The sequence below is a fragment of the Diceros bicornis genome, chromosome 5, assembly GCF_020826845.1.
Source record: "Diceros bicornis minor isolate mBicDic1 chromosome 5, mDicBic1.mat.cur, whole genome shotgun sequence".
NCBI classification, from domain to species: domain Eukaryota; kingdom Metazoa; phylum Chordata; class Mammalia; order Perissodactyla; family Rhinocerotidae; genus Diceros; species Diceros bicornis.
This window is the reverse complement of record NC_080744.1, coordinates 88,499,720-88,515,172: the sequence shown is the minus strand read 5'-3', so window position 1 is coordinate 88,515,172 and position 15,453 is coordinate 88,499,720. Positions and strand designations below refer to the sequence as shown.

Below are 15,453 nucleotides of genomic sequence, written 5' to 3'. Positions count from 1 at the left end.
AACTCAGACTAGAAAAGCGCACTGGTTGTGAGCACCCTCTGTGGCAGCAGGTGCCCGTGTTTGAGTTTCTGCCATTCTCAGCTAACCATGGGACCCCTCTCTGCCTCAGTTTCCTCATCTGTAAATGGAGGATTTTAATAGTCTCAAGATCACAGGTTTGGTATGAGGATTATAGGAGTTGATGTGTAAGCAGTTAGAATGGTATTTTGCACACGGGAAATACTCCATCAGCTCCTCATAACTTCTCCAAACCTGCCATCCTCCTTCCTGGAGGACCCACAAGTTTCCAAGAGGTCTCGATCCTACAGTAATGTCTTCCAAAGACTAGTGGTAGAAAGCTTGTTTTCCCAAGAGGCTGCTCCCCTGCCGCTATTCCCAGCGTTGTACCATTCTGCCGGTGACAGCACCGTGCTCCTGACGAGGGGTGAAAAGGTTTCCCCAGCTGGTGAGACTGCATGATGCAAGCCAGCCTGCCTCCCACCCCAGTTGCCAACTTCTGAGGCTAAATCAGTTAGGTGGGAGGTAAATGGCTAAGGGAGACTGTAGGTGTTCAGTGGCCTGGTGTGGCCTTGGTTCACCCGTTTCTATTTGTCTGGGCCACCTCATTACCTACTGACTCCTTGGAAAGTTAGAATTTTATGAGCTTAGCAATCCTTTTGAATGAACGAGCTTGAAACACTGGGATAGCCCTAGGATGAAGCTAATTAATATCCCTTTTCAAATTGGGGCTTTGGAGGGTAGCCTGAACCTTTGAAAAGGAATCTTCTTTTGAGAGCACTACAAGTAATTGCAGTAAAACTCTGGAAGGGAGGAAGAATCTGGGAGGAAAATAGCTGAACACAAAAGGAAGCTGTCATTTCTGGAGGCGAATCCGCTTGGTAGAGGAAAAAAGAATGTTCTTCATGCAAATAAGGCCTGCTGAGGCTTCCCTCGGCCTTCAATCAGATGATCCTCAAACTTAATGATTTTCACATCTAATTCAAGGCAAAATTAATCATTAGATATTAAGACAAAAGCAGGCAGGCTGCTATCTCGACGAGGAATCCCTCCCACTGAAGTAGAATTATCTCTGGAATAATTTAAATGCTTGCTGAAGTGTGTAAACGTTCCGTTAACTGGAGCTGCCTTTGTTGAGCAAGTATCCTCTCCATCCCCAAACAAGTCATGATGGCCGTGATCAAGGAGCGGGAGATGCCGAGGCCCAGATGCGTAATGTGATCAAGCCCAGATCCTCATTGGCATTGTTTCTGAGCCAGAGACCAAAGTTCCTCGTCAGAGGACGCTGGTGGTGCCAGCTCAGCAGCAGTTTTATTTGTGAGCAGGGGTGGCTGTGGTGCTTGCTTCTTCTGAAGCCCCTGCATCTGAAGGGTCTGCGCTCTAACAGAGGAAATGAAGCCTACAATAAAAGTGTGGCAGAGGGTCATTTTCCTGGAATGTCCCCAACCTGCCTGTTGATTGTTGGCAATGTTTCCAGAGCTTAGATATCTTAATTCCAAAAAAGCACGATGAGCAAGCAACAGTGTCACTACCTGCCAAAACATATAAACAGCCAGGGACTTTCAAATCCGTTCATTACAGGGAGACACTGTGTTCACCCCATGTGATCCATGCCACTCTCTCTAGTGTGAAGACTGGTGTTTCCTGACGTCAACCAGTCCCTTGTCATGGGTACATTATGTCATTGGAGTGTGCCACACACTATAGCAAATCAGCCTGCACTCATTATTATTTGTGATGACGGAGTCTTAACATCCGAGGGGTCTTTGTACATGAAGACAAATACTTACCTCACTACCCTCTGTCTATGCCCAGTGTATTCATCTGTATTCGTTAAGCAGTCCACATTTTTAAACCTTACACAGTCAACATTCCTCTAAATATTCATACAATACTTAATAATGTGGATTTAACAATGGAAAATTCCCCAACGTTTAACTTAGACTTTAAGTGTAACCACTTCTAGACATTTATTTGAAATGACATTTCTAAGAAAGTCAGATTATCATAAATGTTTGAAACTCTGTAAAAAATAAACAAAACACACATGTTAAGGCAAATACATTTGCAGTAAAGCAGGATATAAATGTGTGAATACCATGGATTTAAAGTTATTTCCTTACTCTCTTTATTCTTATTCATACCCTTTTTAAAGTTTTTGTTTTATTTTTTTGTGTGCGTGCATTTATTTAGTCCAAGAGTTACCTTCCTAAGGTTGTAATAATGTTATAAGAAATCACCTCAGAACAGCTGAGGCCTCCAGCTCTGGTTACTGTCTGGTTGTTTCTCAGTTGGGACGATCAGGTTGCTTAGCCCACAGTGATTCTGAGCCTCCAGTAATCTGGCTCAGTCCATTCCCATAATTAAGTTCCTTTTATTATGTGAAAAGGCCCTTAAGTCTCATCTTTTACATAGATTTTCATTTTTGAAACTTGGTATCTTTCCCAGAAATGATAAATTTTAAGTTTTGTGTATCTGCCAGTTCCTTACCCATTGTTCTGTCATTTTGATTTATTGAGCTTGTCTGTTAACATTATTAAAAACTTACATATCTCCTATTATTATTTTATTCTAAGTAGTTGGGCCATTTAGAAGTTTCATCTCCTGGGAGATGAGATTGAGCCCATATAATTAGCTCTTTTCTTTAGGACAGATGGCTAATTCATGACCTTGGAATTCAGGGTTAGACTCCCTGCTCACCTGTTTCGGTTGTATGACCGTGGACACTGATCAGTTTTTCCTAGACTTGGTATGGTGCTTGCTTCATCTGGGACTCTGTTTATCTCCTGCATTTACACGGGTGGAAACAAGAACCCACATGCCAAATATTCCACATTATTCTGATTACAGCAGAACGGAGTTCCCCTAACTTTCATCATTGGCACACCGCTTTTACAAATTTTTGCCTTATCTGCTTACCACCTGTACCATTATTTACATAAAACTTCTCTTTAAATAAATCTACTTGTTTTAACCTAGTATCATCTTAAGCTATGATAGCCATGAAACTGCACATTTGATGTATCAGCTTGATTTTAGTTAACCTTTTTTGTAAGTACCATTAAAATAATGGCATAAACACTGAAATGATGTGGTTGTCCTGGTACCCCCCCCCCCCACCCCGCCCCCGAGCCCTCTTTCATACTGCCAGGATTCTTCATCACACCACATTTGAGATCTGAACAAAGACCACGTACCAAGGGTTCTAACCACTGGAAATATCCAAATAATGTTAACGCTTTTAAAGGATTTAAAAAATAAATCTCCTGTTTTTGAAAGCACCAATGTAAGAGGAAATCTTAGTGGTTTATGAAACCACATTTTAAGAACATAATGAAATAAGATTGAAATGCATGACCTCAACAACATCTGGCTTCCGGCTCTCGTGGTATTTAAAGTGGTTCACAAGCCACAAAGCGCTTTTGCCCACTATTGACTCTCATCTGAGCCTGAACATCAGGGCTGGGTGGGCGGCTTCTTCTAGGTTGGATTGGGTGATGGGAAAAGACCTCCTGAGGTAGAGGGAACATGTGCCGCGAAGATCTGGGAGCAGGGCATTCCAGTAGAGGGAAGAGGTCCCAGTGCAAGACCCGGGCGATGAGGACCCGGGTGCAGGCGAGAAACAGCGTGAGCTAGTGAGGCTCGACTGGAGGGAAGAAAGGACGTGGCAGGAAGTGGGATCGGATCGCTAAGGGCAGACCACAACCGTCGTCATATGGAGTGTGGATTTTGGCTATCATGGAGTTTTGAGCAGGAAAGTGATTTGAGCTGATCCCACTGGCTACCGCGTAGGGAATAATTAGATCATGAGTGAAAACCAAGACCCTAGTTGGGTCACTCTGGTTTCCCAAGTGAGAGCTCATGGAACCTTTTGCCAGAGAGTGTGGCTGTGAAGGTGGGGGATTCAGTACATATACATGAGAGCTTTAAAATTTCATTTCTGTCTTGAAAGTATTAAGATCAAATACATTTTCTTAACACGTATATACAGTTATAAATATTCATCATAGGTATATTGCTATATAAACTTAGATATATTGATATAATATAATTATACATTTATAATTTATAATATATAATTAAGTTATATTTTCTCTTTTGAGGAATAACCCCAAACTCCTTTTTCTTAGATGGAAATAACTTGTGATTGCTTATAAAATATTTTAGTGTTTCCAGTGAAATGTAAGAAAAGGCATGGTATAGTCTCTCCTGTTTTAGTAGTTGTCAGTTTAATTGGCAAAATATCAGCATATGTTTTGAAGCCAGAGTTTTCACAGTTACAGGTGACTTACAGGCTAGAGTTTTGGCCTGAGCGACCAGGTGACTCCTGATGCTGTTTACTGAGATGGGCAAAAGTGGATCAAGACGGGGCTTTGGAGGCAGAAGGCCTGGAAGTGCAGTGTGTGACCCTGGCCCTCTGCTGCTCTCTCCCTGCAGTGATCCCAAAGGTCACCAAGCACCTGCTCTCAAACCCTGTGTTCACCTGCATCATCCTGGCCGCCTGCATGGAGATTGCGGTGGTGGCTGGCTTCGCTGCCTTCTTGGGGAAGTACCTGGAGCAGCAGTTTAACCTCACCACCTCTTCTGCCAACCAGCTGCTCGGTGAGTGTTCCTCAGTCCCCCGGGAGGGCAGAGGGTGCTGTCCTGCCTATAATACTGTAAGAATTTACTGATGCCTGCCAAAGGGCCCAGACTGTGCTGCTCCTCCAGCGGCAGTGTGCATGTGGCCCACGTGCAGAAGGAGTTTCAAAGTATATTCTCGGGGTAAGAATTGCCCACTTGAGGTAATTGCTAAAAGTGTGTGATAATAGAGCTAAATTATAAAATGTACAAAAGAAGAATTGTGACAGGCGGGAAGTTGACAGGTTGGTGTGAGCTGGAGAATATGGGGGAAAGAGAAGGGAATCAAGGTGGATCTTGAAAGGTTAGCAGGCTTTGGTCACACACATGAAAAAGCAAGCATATTCTTGGCAGCATGCAACTCACAGTCAGCAAACGTAGAGGTTGGAAGTCGTATGCTCCCGTCGTCCCCGTGCCCAGGGCAGACTAAATCAGTGGATCATGGCCTTCCTCCCCAAGCTTCAAGCATGGCCTTACCCTCCTTCTCAGTAGTAGACTACAGACATCTGCCTCCAATTTTTTGGAGTTGACATGCTAAGGAAAATCAATTTGCCCTCATGAGAAGCAGCATCACATCTGCGGGGTGAGGAAAGTAGTCTCACAGCAGATGAGAGAGAGGGAAGAGTCAGGAACGACTCCCAGTTTTGTAGCTCAGACAGCTGGTGGTACCATTTGTGAAACTTGGAAATAGCAGAAAGGAATCGGATCGGTAGGGAAGACGATGAGTTCAATTTGAAGTTCCTGAGTGTGAGATGCCCATCGTATATCTACATAATGTCCTATATTTGATCGAGGGCTCAAGAAGATGTGGGTTAGTAATACAGGCTCGTTTGCATCAGTGTGTAGATGGTAGTTGAGGACACGGGAGTGGAATTTACATAGGGAAAATCTGTAGAATTAGAAAAGAAGGGCTGAAACACTCACCCTGAGGAAATGCAAGAGTCTGCAGAGAAGGTTAAGAAACAGCCCCCCAAAAAATCTGTGGGTCACGGAGTCAAGGAAGAGATAATTCCAAAAAGAAGGAAGCGGTAAGCAGTGTGCATGCTCAGGCAAGATGAGAGCTCAGATGTCTGTTAGCTTTAACAACCAGGCCATCTTTCAGCCTGTATCAGGGCTGTGTCCGTGAAGTAGCAGCAGGGGGTCCCATCCTGTGCTGTGGAGAACAGCCTACCAGAGGGAAGAAGTAGACAGTGACCGCAGAACACTTTCCTGAAGCTTAGCAGTGGAGGAGAGGAGGAAGGACGCAGCGGGCGGTGTGTGTTGGGGTCGAGGGAGAGGAGTGGTGATGGTGGTGTTGCGAGCAAACAATTGCCGTTGTGACAGCAAAGACTTGAGCAGGTTTGTAAGCAGAGAGAAAAGAGCCAGCAGAAGGTGATGTGCAGAAGAGAGAGGGAGTGTGGGTGGATAGCCCTTGACAGAAGAGCTCCTCTGTCCTGAAAGCACAGAGAACGAGGAAAACGTGAGTGTGGCCACTGAGAATATGACGAGTACAGCCGGGCATTTGAGTGAGTCCAGCCCCATAGAATTCTCTTGTAGGAGTCAGATCATCTGCTGAGAAGAGTAGACAAGGTGATGGTTTCTGATCTTCTCCTTCAGCTGCAAAGCTGCCAACCCATCACGAGTCATCAGGAAAACACGTATTCAAACCACAGTGAGACGCCACTCCACATCCACCTCACCAGTAGTACCAAGTATTGGGGAGGATGTGGAGCAACTGGAACTCTCATACATGCCAGTGGGAATGCAAAATGGTACCAGCACATTGGAAAAGTCTTTGGCAGTGCCTGTTAAGGTTAAGTATATGCTTACGCTGGGCTCCAACCCTTCCACTCTGGGCATATACCCAACAGAAATGAGTGTGTAGGTCCATTCATTGAGATATGCATATGTAACAGTGTTCAGAGCAGCCTTAGGCACAGCAGCTTCAAACTGGAAACATCCCAAATGTCTGTCGACAGTAGGACAGGTAAATAAATTATAGCATGTTCATACAGTAGACTATCACAGCATGAGAAAGGGCTTTGATACATGCCTCAATGTGGATGAATCTGACAGAGTTCAAAGACATCAGACACAAAAGAGTACGTATTTATATGAGTTAAAAAGAAGAAAAGTTGGGGCCAGTCCCGTGGCAAAGTGGTTCAAGTTCTATGCGCTCCACTTCGGTGGCCCAGAGTTCACAGGTTTGGATCTTGGGTGTGGATCTACTCCACTTGTCAGCCATGCCGTGGAGGCATCCCACGTACAAAATAGAGGAAGATTGGCACAGAAGTTAGCTCAGGGACAATATTCCTTAAGCAAAAAAAAAAAAAAAAAAAAAAAAACAGGAAGGTTGGCAATGGATGTTAGCTCAGGGCAAATCTTCCTCACCAAAAAAAAAAAAAAAAAAACGAAGAAGAAAAGTTAATTACAGTGGTAGAGGCCAGAATGATGGTTACTCCTGGGGGAGCTGACATGAGGTGGGGGGCACCTGGGATCCTCCCCAGCTGCCAGAAATGTTTTAAGCTTGATTTAAGCTGTGGGTGCAGCATGTATACAGATGCAGAAATTCATCGGCTGGTTCCTTAAGTTTTGGCACTTCACGGGACTTAATGGATCCCAATGAAAAAAAATTAAAACCCTACCAGGATGAAGTGGCCGGATCACAGCACTTCTCCCGGAACTCTTAGGGTAGCATAAGCCTTATTGTCTCCTTTTTTACTAATAAATCTTTACCATCCACTATTTTATGAGTACTACTTCCCAGAGGTATTAACAAAAAGCAGCCAGCCCTTTAATACCTGTCTGACAGAGAGGGTAAAACATATTTCTTTATAATTAAAGTTATAACTTCTTCGTTATCCTAGGATCTCTCAGGTTTTGCCCTCCAGCACCCGAAGTTTTCTGTCTCGCCTCCTGGTTTCTTTGCCACTGTTTCTGACGTTTGATTAGATCTGCACAGCTGCTTCAGTGCGGGGACTATGTTCTATTTAAGAACAGATTCCTCGGTTTTCTATTGACAAACAAATCAATAGTCTTCAGGGCAGAAGTTCCAAAAAACAGTCTTGCCTCCTCGCTCCTGTTTCTTTCCCGTTGACTTCTGTCTGTTAGAGCGCTGCGCAGGGGGCCCTTCTCCCACCGCCTGCGGAGAGGCAGCCTGGAGGCCCGTTCATCAGTCCAGGCAGGCAGCACACCTGCCTTCTCCCTGTGTCCTGCCCATGGCGTCACTCTCATCAGCGTGGACTCTGGAGAGCTGGCTGTAAGAGGGGCTGGCAGTGGGCCTTTAGGGGATGGAGAGGCACTGGGAGCATAAGGCAAGGCTTGTGTCAGAAAATCCTCCATTGGTAGCTCCTGCAGACACTCCCAAGGGATGGGGCCCATGCAGTCATCCCAGGGCATCAGCTCAATGCTCTGGGCCACCCACGAAGTCATCAGCAAATGGGGCAGAGTTCAGAAAAGAGCAACACAGATGATTAAGAGGCTGATGGCGTTGATTTATGCAAGAAGATAAAAAGGACTCAATCTGCATAGATTAACGTAATGAGGATGGAGTTTCAGGGAAGTTCTGATAACAACAGCCTGACTGTTAAGGCCCAACACACAGCAGAGAGGGAGGGGGGAGGCTGATGATGGCTTGGAGGAAAGGTGCCGAAAGCCTGTTATTGCCATAGTTACCATCATCGCCAGGTGACACTCCCCACTGTCTCTGCTAGGAAACGAAACAAAACACAGGACTGCTGTCTGGGTGTGCCCGTGTTGTCACCAGCGTTCATTCACACAGATCCGGTCTGCTCACTGTTGCATTCATCCCGAAAATAATCCTTGCGTGCTCCCTCTGTGCCGGGCAGCATCTTAAGTACAGGGAACTGTGCTGGACTGAACAGGATGGAAAAGGTTCTTGCCCTCAGGAAAGCTTCATCTAGGAGGGAGAGACGGAACAAGAAACAAGAAAACCCAAAATAAACGAGGCAGCTTCAGATAGTGGGGAGGGCCTTGAAAACAAAACAGGGCAAGAAACTACAGGGAACCGCAGGGTGGGGTGCAGGGACCACACTAGATGGGGTGGTCTGGGAAGGCCTCTCTGATGAGCATAGGTGCCAGCCAAGTACAGACATAGGGCAAGAATGTCCTAGAAGAGGGACCAGCAAGTGCAAAGACTGGGGCCTGAACAGGTTTAGCCTGTTCAGGGAGAGAAAGGAGGAGGCGTGGGCACGGTTGGGGGGCAGTGAGGCGTGGGGTGAACATAGAGGGGCACATAGGGGCCAGGTTGTGAGGATCATTTCTCTACCAGGACGAGGGAGAACCAAGCACAGACATTCCAGGAGCATCTGATAATACAGAGATATTATATGTTTTTTATAAAATGTGACTTGTGCTATTTTCTTGCAGAGCTCAGCCTCCCTGATTGTGTTTTTCTTACCCTAATATTACAATTAATTTGCATTCCCTTAACGCATACCAGCTGGTTGATGTAGTCGATTGACCTAGAGGTCTGTTGATTGGCAAGGAGGAAGGAGCCTAGCCTGGAAAATTGGCCACGCGTAGTCTACATGGTGGATAAATGAGACGTGGCAATTTAAAGCTGAGTTTTAGATGAAGTGAATCAGAACAGAAGAAAACCAAGCAGGATATTGGAACCCGAGGGTCCTTTGGTCCTCCTAAAATTCCATGAGTCTCTGAGAATCAGAAATAGCAGGTTTATGGTCCTGCTGCCTTGCAGATAGCTCTGTTTATAAGAGGGGAAAAAAATTTATGCCAATTATTCACCAAGAGCTACAAAACGAATTGATTTGATTGATGCTATTTCCTCAGAGGTCGCGGAGCTGGTTAAAACACCGTCTCCACGGGCTGGTGAGTGCTGAGACCTTTGTTTAAACAGCCTCCAGACCCTTCCTCAAAGCCTTCCTTCCCTAATGAGAGGAGGGGAAGAAAACTCCCATGATCAAGTGCCCCTCCCACATCACCTCAACAATGCCCAGAGAGCACATCTCTGCTCTGTGGTACTTACTTTCCTCACATGCGCGTGCGTGTTTCCAGTCTGTCTGACTTTGTCTCTTGGTTGCTCCCACACCAGCTGTGTGTGTGTGTATTTCCCGTGAGAATACCCCACTTAGCATGAGGGGTCTATGCCCTTGGACTGCTAATAACTGAGCTTTTACGTGTCTATCTCCCCCAATTTTCTGTGGGGTCCTTGAGGGCAGAAATGAGGCCCTTAAAGGAGACTCGGGGCGCTGTGAGGAAGTGGCATCACGGTGGTGTCATGGGGAATTCTGTCTGCACAGGGCTCAGCCGCGGGCCTGGCCCCCATCCATCTGCGAGCATTGGCCCTGCTTTCCCTGCTCACGGTTCCCGGCCCTCTGCTCTCTCCCAGGTATGACTGCGATCCCGTGTGCCTGTCTGGGGATCTTCCTGGGTGGTCTCCTGGTGAAGAAGCTCAGCCTGTCTGCCCTCGGGGCCATTCGGATGGCCATGATCGTCAACCTGGTGTCCACAGCTTGCTACGTCTCCTTCCTCTTCCTGGGCTGTGACACGGGCCCTGTGGCTGGGGTTACTGTTCCCTATGGAAACACGTAAGTCCCAGAAACGCCTGATGCTATCCCTGCCTGCCCAGAGATGCCAGGACTCTTCCTCCGTGGTAGGTTCGTGGAGCCAGCTTTGTCCCCAGTGACCATGAGCGGAGGAGTCGATGATGCCTCTGCATCTCACTCCTGGGGTCAGAGAATCAATGTGAGCCTTCTGGGTGGAGAGGGCAGACTGTTCCACTCAACGGCTCTCTCCCACGCCGGCCAGGAGAGCGTTGGGGGAGACAATCAGACATTTACTCCCCAGGGTACTCAAATTACTACTTTTGGCATTTGACTTTAGGAATGATGTGAAATAAATTTTATTTTAAAATTCAGCTTAAAATAAAAGAATAGACTTAACCATTCCTTAAACTCTCAGAAGCTATCGTTAGACTCACATGGTAATTAGAGTCTGACCCATGATATGATAAGTATTGATAAGTGTGGGAAGGAGAGAGACAGGGTAAAAAGAGAAGGGAAAGAAATTAGTTAGTTCTTATAGGGCCACTTTTCTTATTTCCTAGTTATTTTCCCAAGACTTTGAGCTAGAGTCCAATCCGAATTGCCCTTAGAGGGAATTATGGAGAGTCCTTATAGATCCAGCATCAACAGCTGTCCTCTTTTCTACGTGAGTCTCTGAGACTGCTTTGGGAATCCAGTCCAGAGCATCGAGGCTGCAGGCTGGTTGGCCTGCAGGATACCATTTCCTCTTCACACCAGCCTCTTCCTCCAAGCAGGCCACCAGGCCTTCTGCAGTTAAGCCAGAAGATTCAGCAGAGCTGGACTTATCTGCCACCCCGCAAGGGTGAGCAGGCAGAATGAGAGAAGACAGGCAGAGGCAGCTGTCTGTATATCCATGCTCAATCCAGGCACCGTATGCCCGTCATCCCAATTACCACCACCACAATGGCCTCTTCCAGTCCCCACCTCACCCCAGGCCCCAGTTCCTCCCTCTCCAAATATGGTGCCTTCTGGTTTGCGCATGCCATAAATAACAGTGTCTGGAGATAAAGACCGCCAGCCCTTACTGTGCCCACTCTCAATTAGTGAACTTGTAGTGGTTCAAAGCACAGGGTTTTACTATAATAAAGTTATTCTTCAATAAAAAAGAAAAAAAAGCTCAAGGCCTACAATCAAATGCCAACTCAGCCAAAATGGATAGAGCTCCAATCCCTCCTTTACCATGTATGAGTTAGGAACATTTGGGTAGGTGACTTCGCCTGGCTGTGCCAAGGTTTCCTTCTCTATAAACGCTGTGGGGTTATACCGAGAATAGATGAAATGACACATGCAGTACTTTGAATAGTGCCTGACACATAAGTGATCAGATCTCTCCATCATCATCTTTATTATTATGAAGTGCTCTGAGCCCAGAAGGCTTAGCTGAAAATAACGGGGTTAAGGAAGAAAGACTGTCTCTCACAGCGCTAAAAGACACCTGCTCTGCCCTTTTCCTCTTTGCAATTTGCTTACTGTCTGAACTGTGCCTTTAATGGTGCAAAAGAAAATTTAACATATCTTAGTGTTATTTTTCTCAAGAAATTGAATTGATCAAACAGACAACAATTATTGAAGGTAGTCCAGTTGTAGGAGTGTGTTAGCATCATGAGACTTACTGTCTCCTGGGGAGGAATGAAACAGAGAGATAAGGACCACCCCAGATTGTTCTACTGACAGTCGTTGGTCCAGGGGAGGGGCAGTGAGCTGAGGCTGCAGTGATCAGGAGAGGCGTCGGGGAGGACGTGGCCCTGAGCTGACCTCCGGTTGCTGCCAGTCCAGAGGGCACATTGGTGCAAATGATAAAAAGAGGCTTCTTCCTCCTCTGGGAAGACAAAACTCCCGTGCAGCCTGGCACCGTGGTGCAGGGCACAGTCCACACAGCTCTCAGCGGTGCTGCTGGCTCGTCCTTGCAGGACGGGGAGGGCTAAGATTGGAGGAGGAAGAAGAAGGGGTGCCAGGTGACTCGTCAGCAGAGGGCTGGCTCTGGGTGGGGGGTCCTATTAGAAGCTGACCTTTCTCTGATGGGTTCCTTGTTTCCTTTCTTTTCCAGCTCAGCACCTGGCTCAGCCCTGGACCCCTACTCGCCCTGCAATAAAAACTGTGAATGCCAAACCGACTCCTTCACTCCAGTGTGCGGAGCAGATGGCATCACCTACCTGTCTGCCTGCTTTGCTGGCTGCAACAGCACGGTATCGGTGATTTTTCTAATGGGATAGGACAGGGCAGGGGACTCAGGTTGCCAAGTAGCTTAAAGCCCAAGGTCAAGGGCAAGAGTGGGCAGCCACACATGTTCCATCCTTTGTTCTCCTGCACTGTGACTTTTCTTCAGTCTCTGCCCTACTCTAGTGGAGGATCCTCCATCAGCAGGATGGGAGGACTGCCAAGCCATTCAGGCCTTCTTGCTAAATCAAACAGGTTGCCAAAAAGCATTATTGAGCAACTGAAAGTAAAAATTCAAAGGAAGCTGTATGTATGGAACCAGAGGAAAAGATTGTGGTTCAAGGCACTCACAAAAGGTGTCAATGGAACAGAATGACTGTACAGGTAGTGAGCTCCCCATCAACAGAAGTATGTAAAGAAAGGCTAGAAAACCATTTATCAGGGAAGACCTCTTCCAAACCTGAGACTGTCTGATACTAATTCAACCTCCTCCCTATTCAGTTCCTTTTGCCCTTTTCTTCCCAACTAGATGCCTCCTACGTTTTTTCATCTTCCCACTATACTTTTTTTTGGCTTTTTCGTCCTTATCCCCTGCTTGGACTAGTGTAGTAGTTGCCTAACTGGCCTCACAGCTCAGGATGGCCCCCTTATGGTCACTGCAAATGACCCTTTCTAATGCTACTCTATCAACTAGAAGATCTAGACATTGAACTGGGTTTGTATGTGTCTTCAGCACGTGTCTGTCCTCAGTCATTCTCTCCAACTGTACCTCCTTTCAGCTTTCCCCACACAACAGGTATCTTTTCATACTTCTTCCTCCGTGGATAACTCCTACTCACCTGTCAGTACCCTATTCAAATGCCCCCTCCTCTGTGAACCATCCCTTCCCTCCTTTATCTTTGGGGTTCTTGCCTCTGCAGTCTTGGTACCTCTTTCTCCTAGAGGCACTTGTCTCATTTCACTGCAGTGATCTGCTAACACCATTTGTCTTCTGCTCTGATCTGTGAGCTTCATGAACCAGGGCTGGCACCCAGAAGTGCTCCATAAATGTCCCAGAATGCATAGATGAAAAGGAAGGTAAGAAGAAGGCTGAGTGGCTGCTTTCAAGGAATTTAGAGTTGAAATCATTTGTTTCTTCCATCTCCCACATCCTGCATCTTTTGGGAATAGTAGTTTCTCTGAAAGAAGAAAAATTGATCCTTTATTTTCATTTCCAAAAGTTTCATTTTTCCTTGCATTAACATTTAGATTCCTGGCCAGTCACTAACATTTTTCTATAGAGAAAATAAATCACTGTGGGGGGGCGAATAGGGACGAACTGATTTTTTAAATTAGATGATAAAGCAGTTTCTTTTTGTGGGTGGAAATGAATTTTTTAAAAGGGACGAGGCCTTGAGAATGGTTTAAATAAAAATACAAACCATTATTTTTCATGGCAACAATTTTCATTAATATTTTTTTTTTTGTTTTGTTTTGTGAGGAGATCAGCCCTGTGCCAACATCTGCCAATCCTCCTCTCTTTCCGCTGAGGAAGACGGCCCTGGGCCAACATCTATGCCCATCTTCCTCCACTTTATATGGGACGCCGCCACAGCATGGCTTGCCAAGCAGTGCGTCGGTGCGCGCCCGGGATCCGAACCAGTGAACCCCGGGCCGCCGCAGCGGAGCGCGCGCACCCAACCGCTTGCGCCACCGGGCCGGCCCCTTCATTAATATTTTAATATCCAAAAACTTATATTATAAATCAGTTTGAGTTATTGTCCTGTGATAAGAATTAAATTGACTCAGTATAGGCTAGTGTCCTAAGACCAAACGAGTCTCTATTCCAGAGCATTCTCTGACCAAAACATTGTCTTAAAAATTGCATTTCCCCTGATCTTGCATGTACAAGAGTCTTATTGAATGAGAGCCCAACCAGGCCCGTGTTGCTTCCAGCAAGCTGTAACAGCAAGCCGTGGAATGCAATTATCGGATGGCGAGCTGCTCTGTTTCCCTCTGGACATATCATTTATTCCCAGACACCTGCCTTTTCTTCACATTCCTGGAGGCCTCACATTGTCTACTGGGGTGCAGGCAAAGCGGGGAGCTTATTCCCCTGCAATTACAAGGCAGAGATTGAGAAAGCCCCGGGCCCCAGGACTAGGGTAGGAATAACATTCCTTCCCCGTTGAGGCAGATCTCTGGCTTCCAACATGTGGATGAGGGATTTGGGGACACAGAGCCACGTATATCCTGGAAAGGGGCCCTTGTGACAGTCCAGCCTTAAAAACAAACACAACTATAAAAGTTGCAATAGCAGCAAGCTTCTTCAAGAGCCTGTGTGGGCCTTCCACGTGTCACTCATGGCCCATGGCAGCTTGGCCCAGAGTCAAAGGAATCTCAGGCCACCATCCAAAAATGAGCAAAAAGCAATTTCAGTCTTTTAAATCTCTGCCTCAGTATTTTGAGACAATGCCAAATGGTGGATTATATTTTTGGTCATTCACTTCTCCTTCTCTCCCTCCTTCCTTCTTGTCTCCAAGCTCTCAAACAGACTCTTCTACAAGCTAGAGGCTTCCTCCTCTCTCTTTCCCCTTTCCCGTTTTCATATTCATTCCTTCACCATCCACTGGAGTCCTCTGCCTTTCCCAGCGTGAATCCAGCCATTCTTCCACCTATATATACCTTCAGCCCCACAGACATCAGCTCACTAATCCTCACGACAACCTTGGAAGGAGGTGTTACTTTTATTCCCTGATGGCAGATCAGTCACTTGCCTGAGGTCACGCAGTAGAATATGGTGGAGCTGGCACTGGACCGTAGGGTCTGTGCAACGCCAAGCCCAGTGTCTTCCTCTGACTCTGCGACTTCCCTGTTTAGGATCCCCACATTTTTTCTACCTGAAAGAACCTGTTCATGTGTACACTTCACAGTCAGGACATTCTGCCTTCACAGTCTGGTCCTGGCTACCTCTCTGGCCTCAGCCTCCCCTCTCCTTCCACCTCTTGAAGAAGCATTTGCTTTGTGGAGCTTTGTGGGGTTCTCCCAACACACCCAGCTCTCCCTTGGCTGTGGGCCTTTGTACATGCTGTTCTTTTTATCAGGGATAGTCTTCCTGTCTAAGCCCTTCACAGGCATAACACCTCCTTATGCA

General features: G+C 46.5%; 1 protein-coding gene across 2 annotated transcripts in view; it reads left to right on the top strand.

Annotated features, from left to right (window-relative positions):
• SLCO3A1 (solute carrier organic anion transporter family member 3A1) overlaps nucleotides 1-15,453 on the top strand; it is a 295,841-nt gene that overhangs the window by 245,284 nt on the left and 35,104 nt on the right. For both annotated transcript variants that reach the window (XM_058542389.1, XM_058542388.1), the window contains exons 5-7: nucleotides 4,435-4,599; nucleotides 9,968-10,166; nucleotides 12,211-12,349. In XM_058542389.1, the coding sequence (XP_058398372.1) occupies nucleotides 4,435-4,599; nucleotides 9,968-10,166; nucleotides 12,211-12,349 (503 nt within the window). The remainder of the gene's footprint in view (nucleotides 1-4,434; nucleotides 4,600-9,967; nucleotides 10,167-12,210; nucleotides 12,350-15,453) is intronic.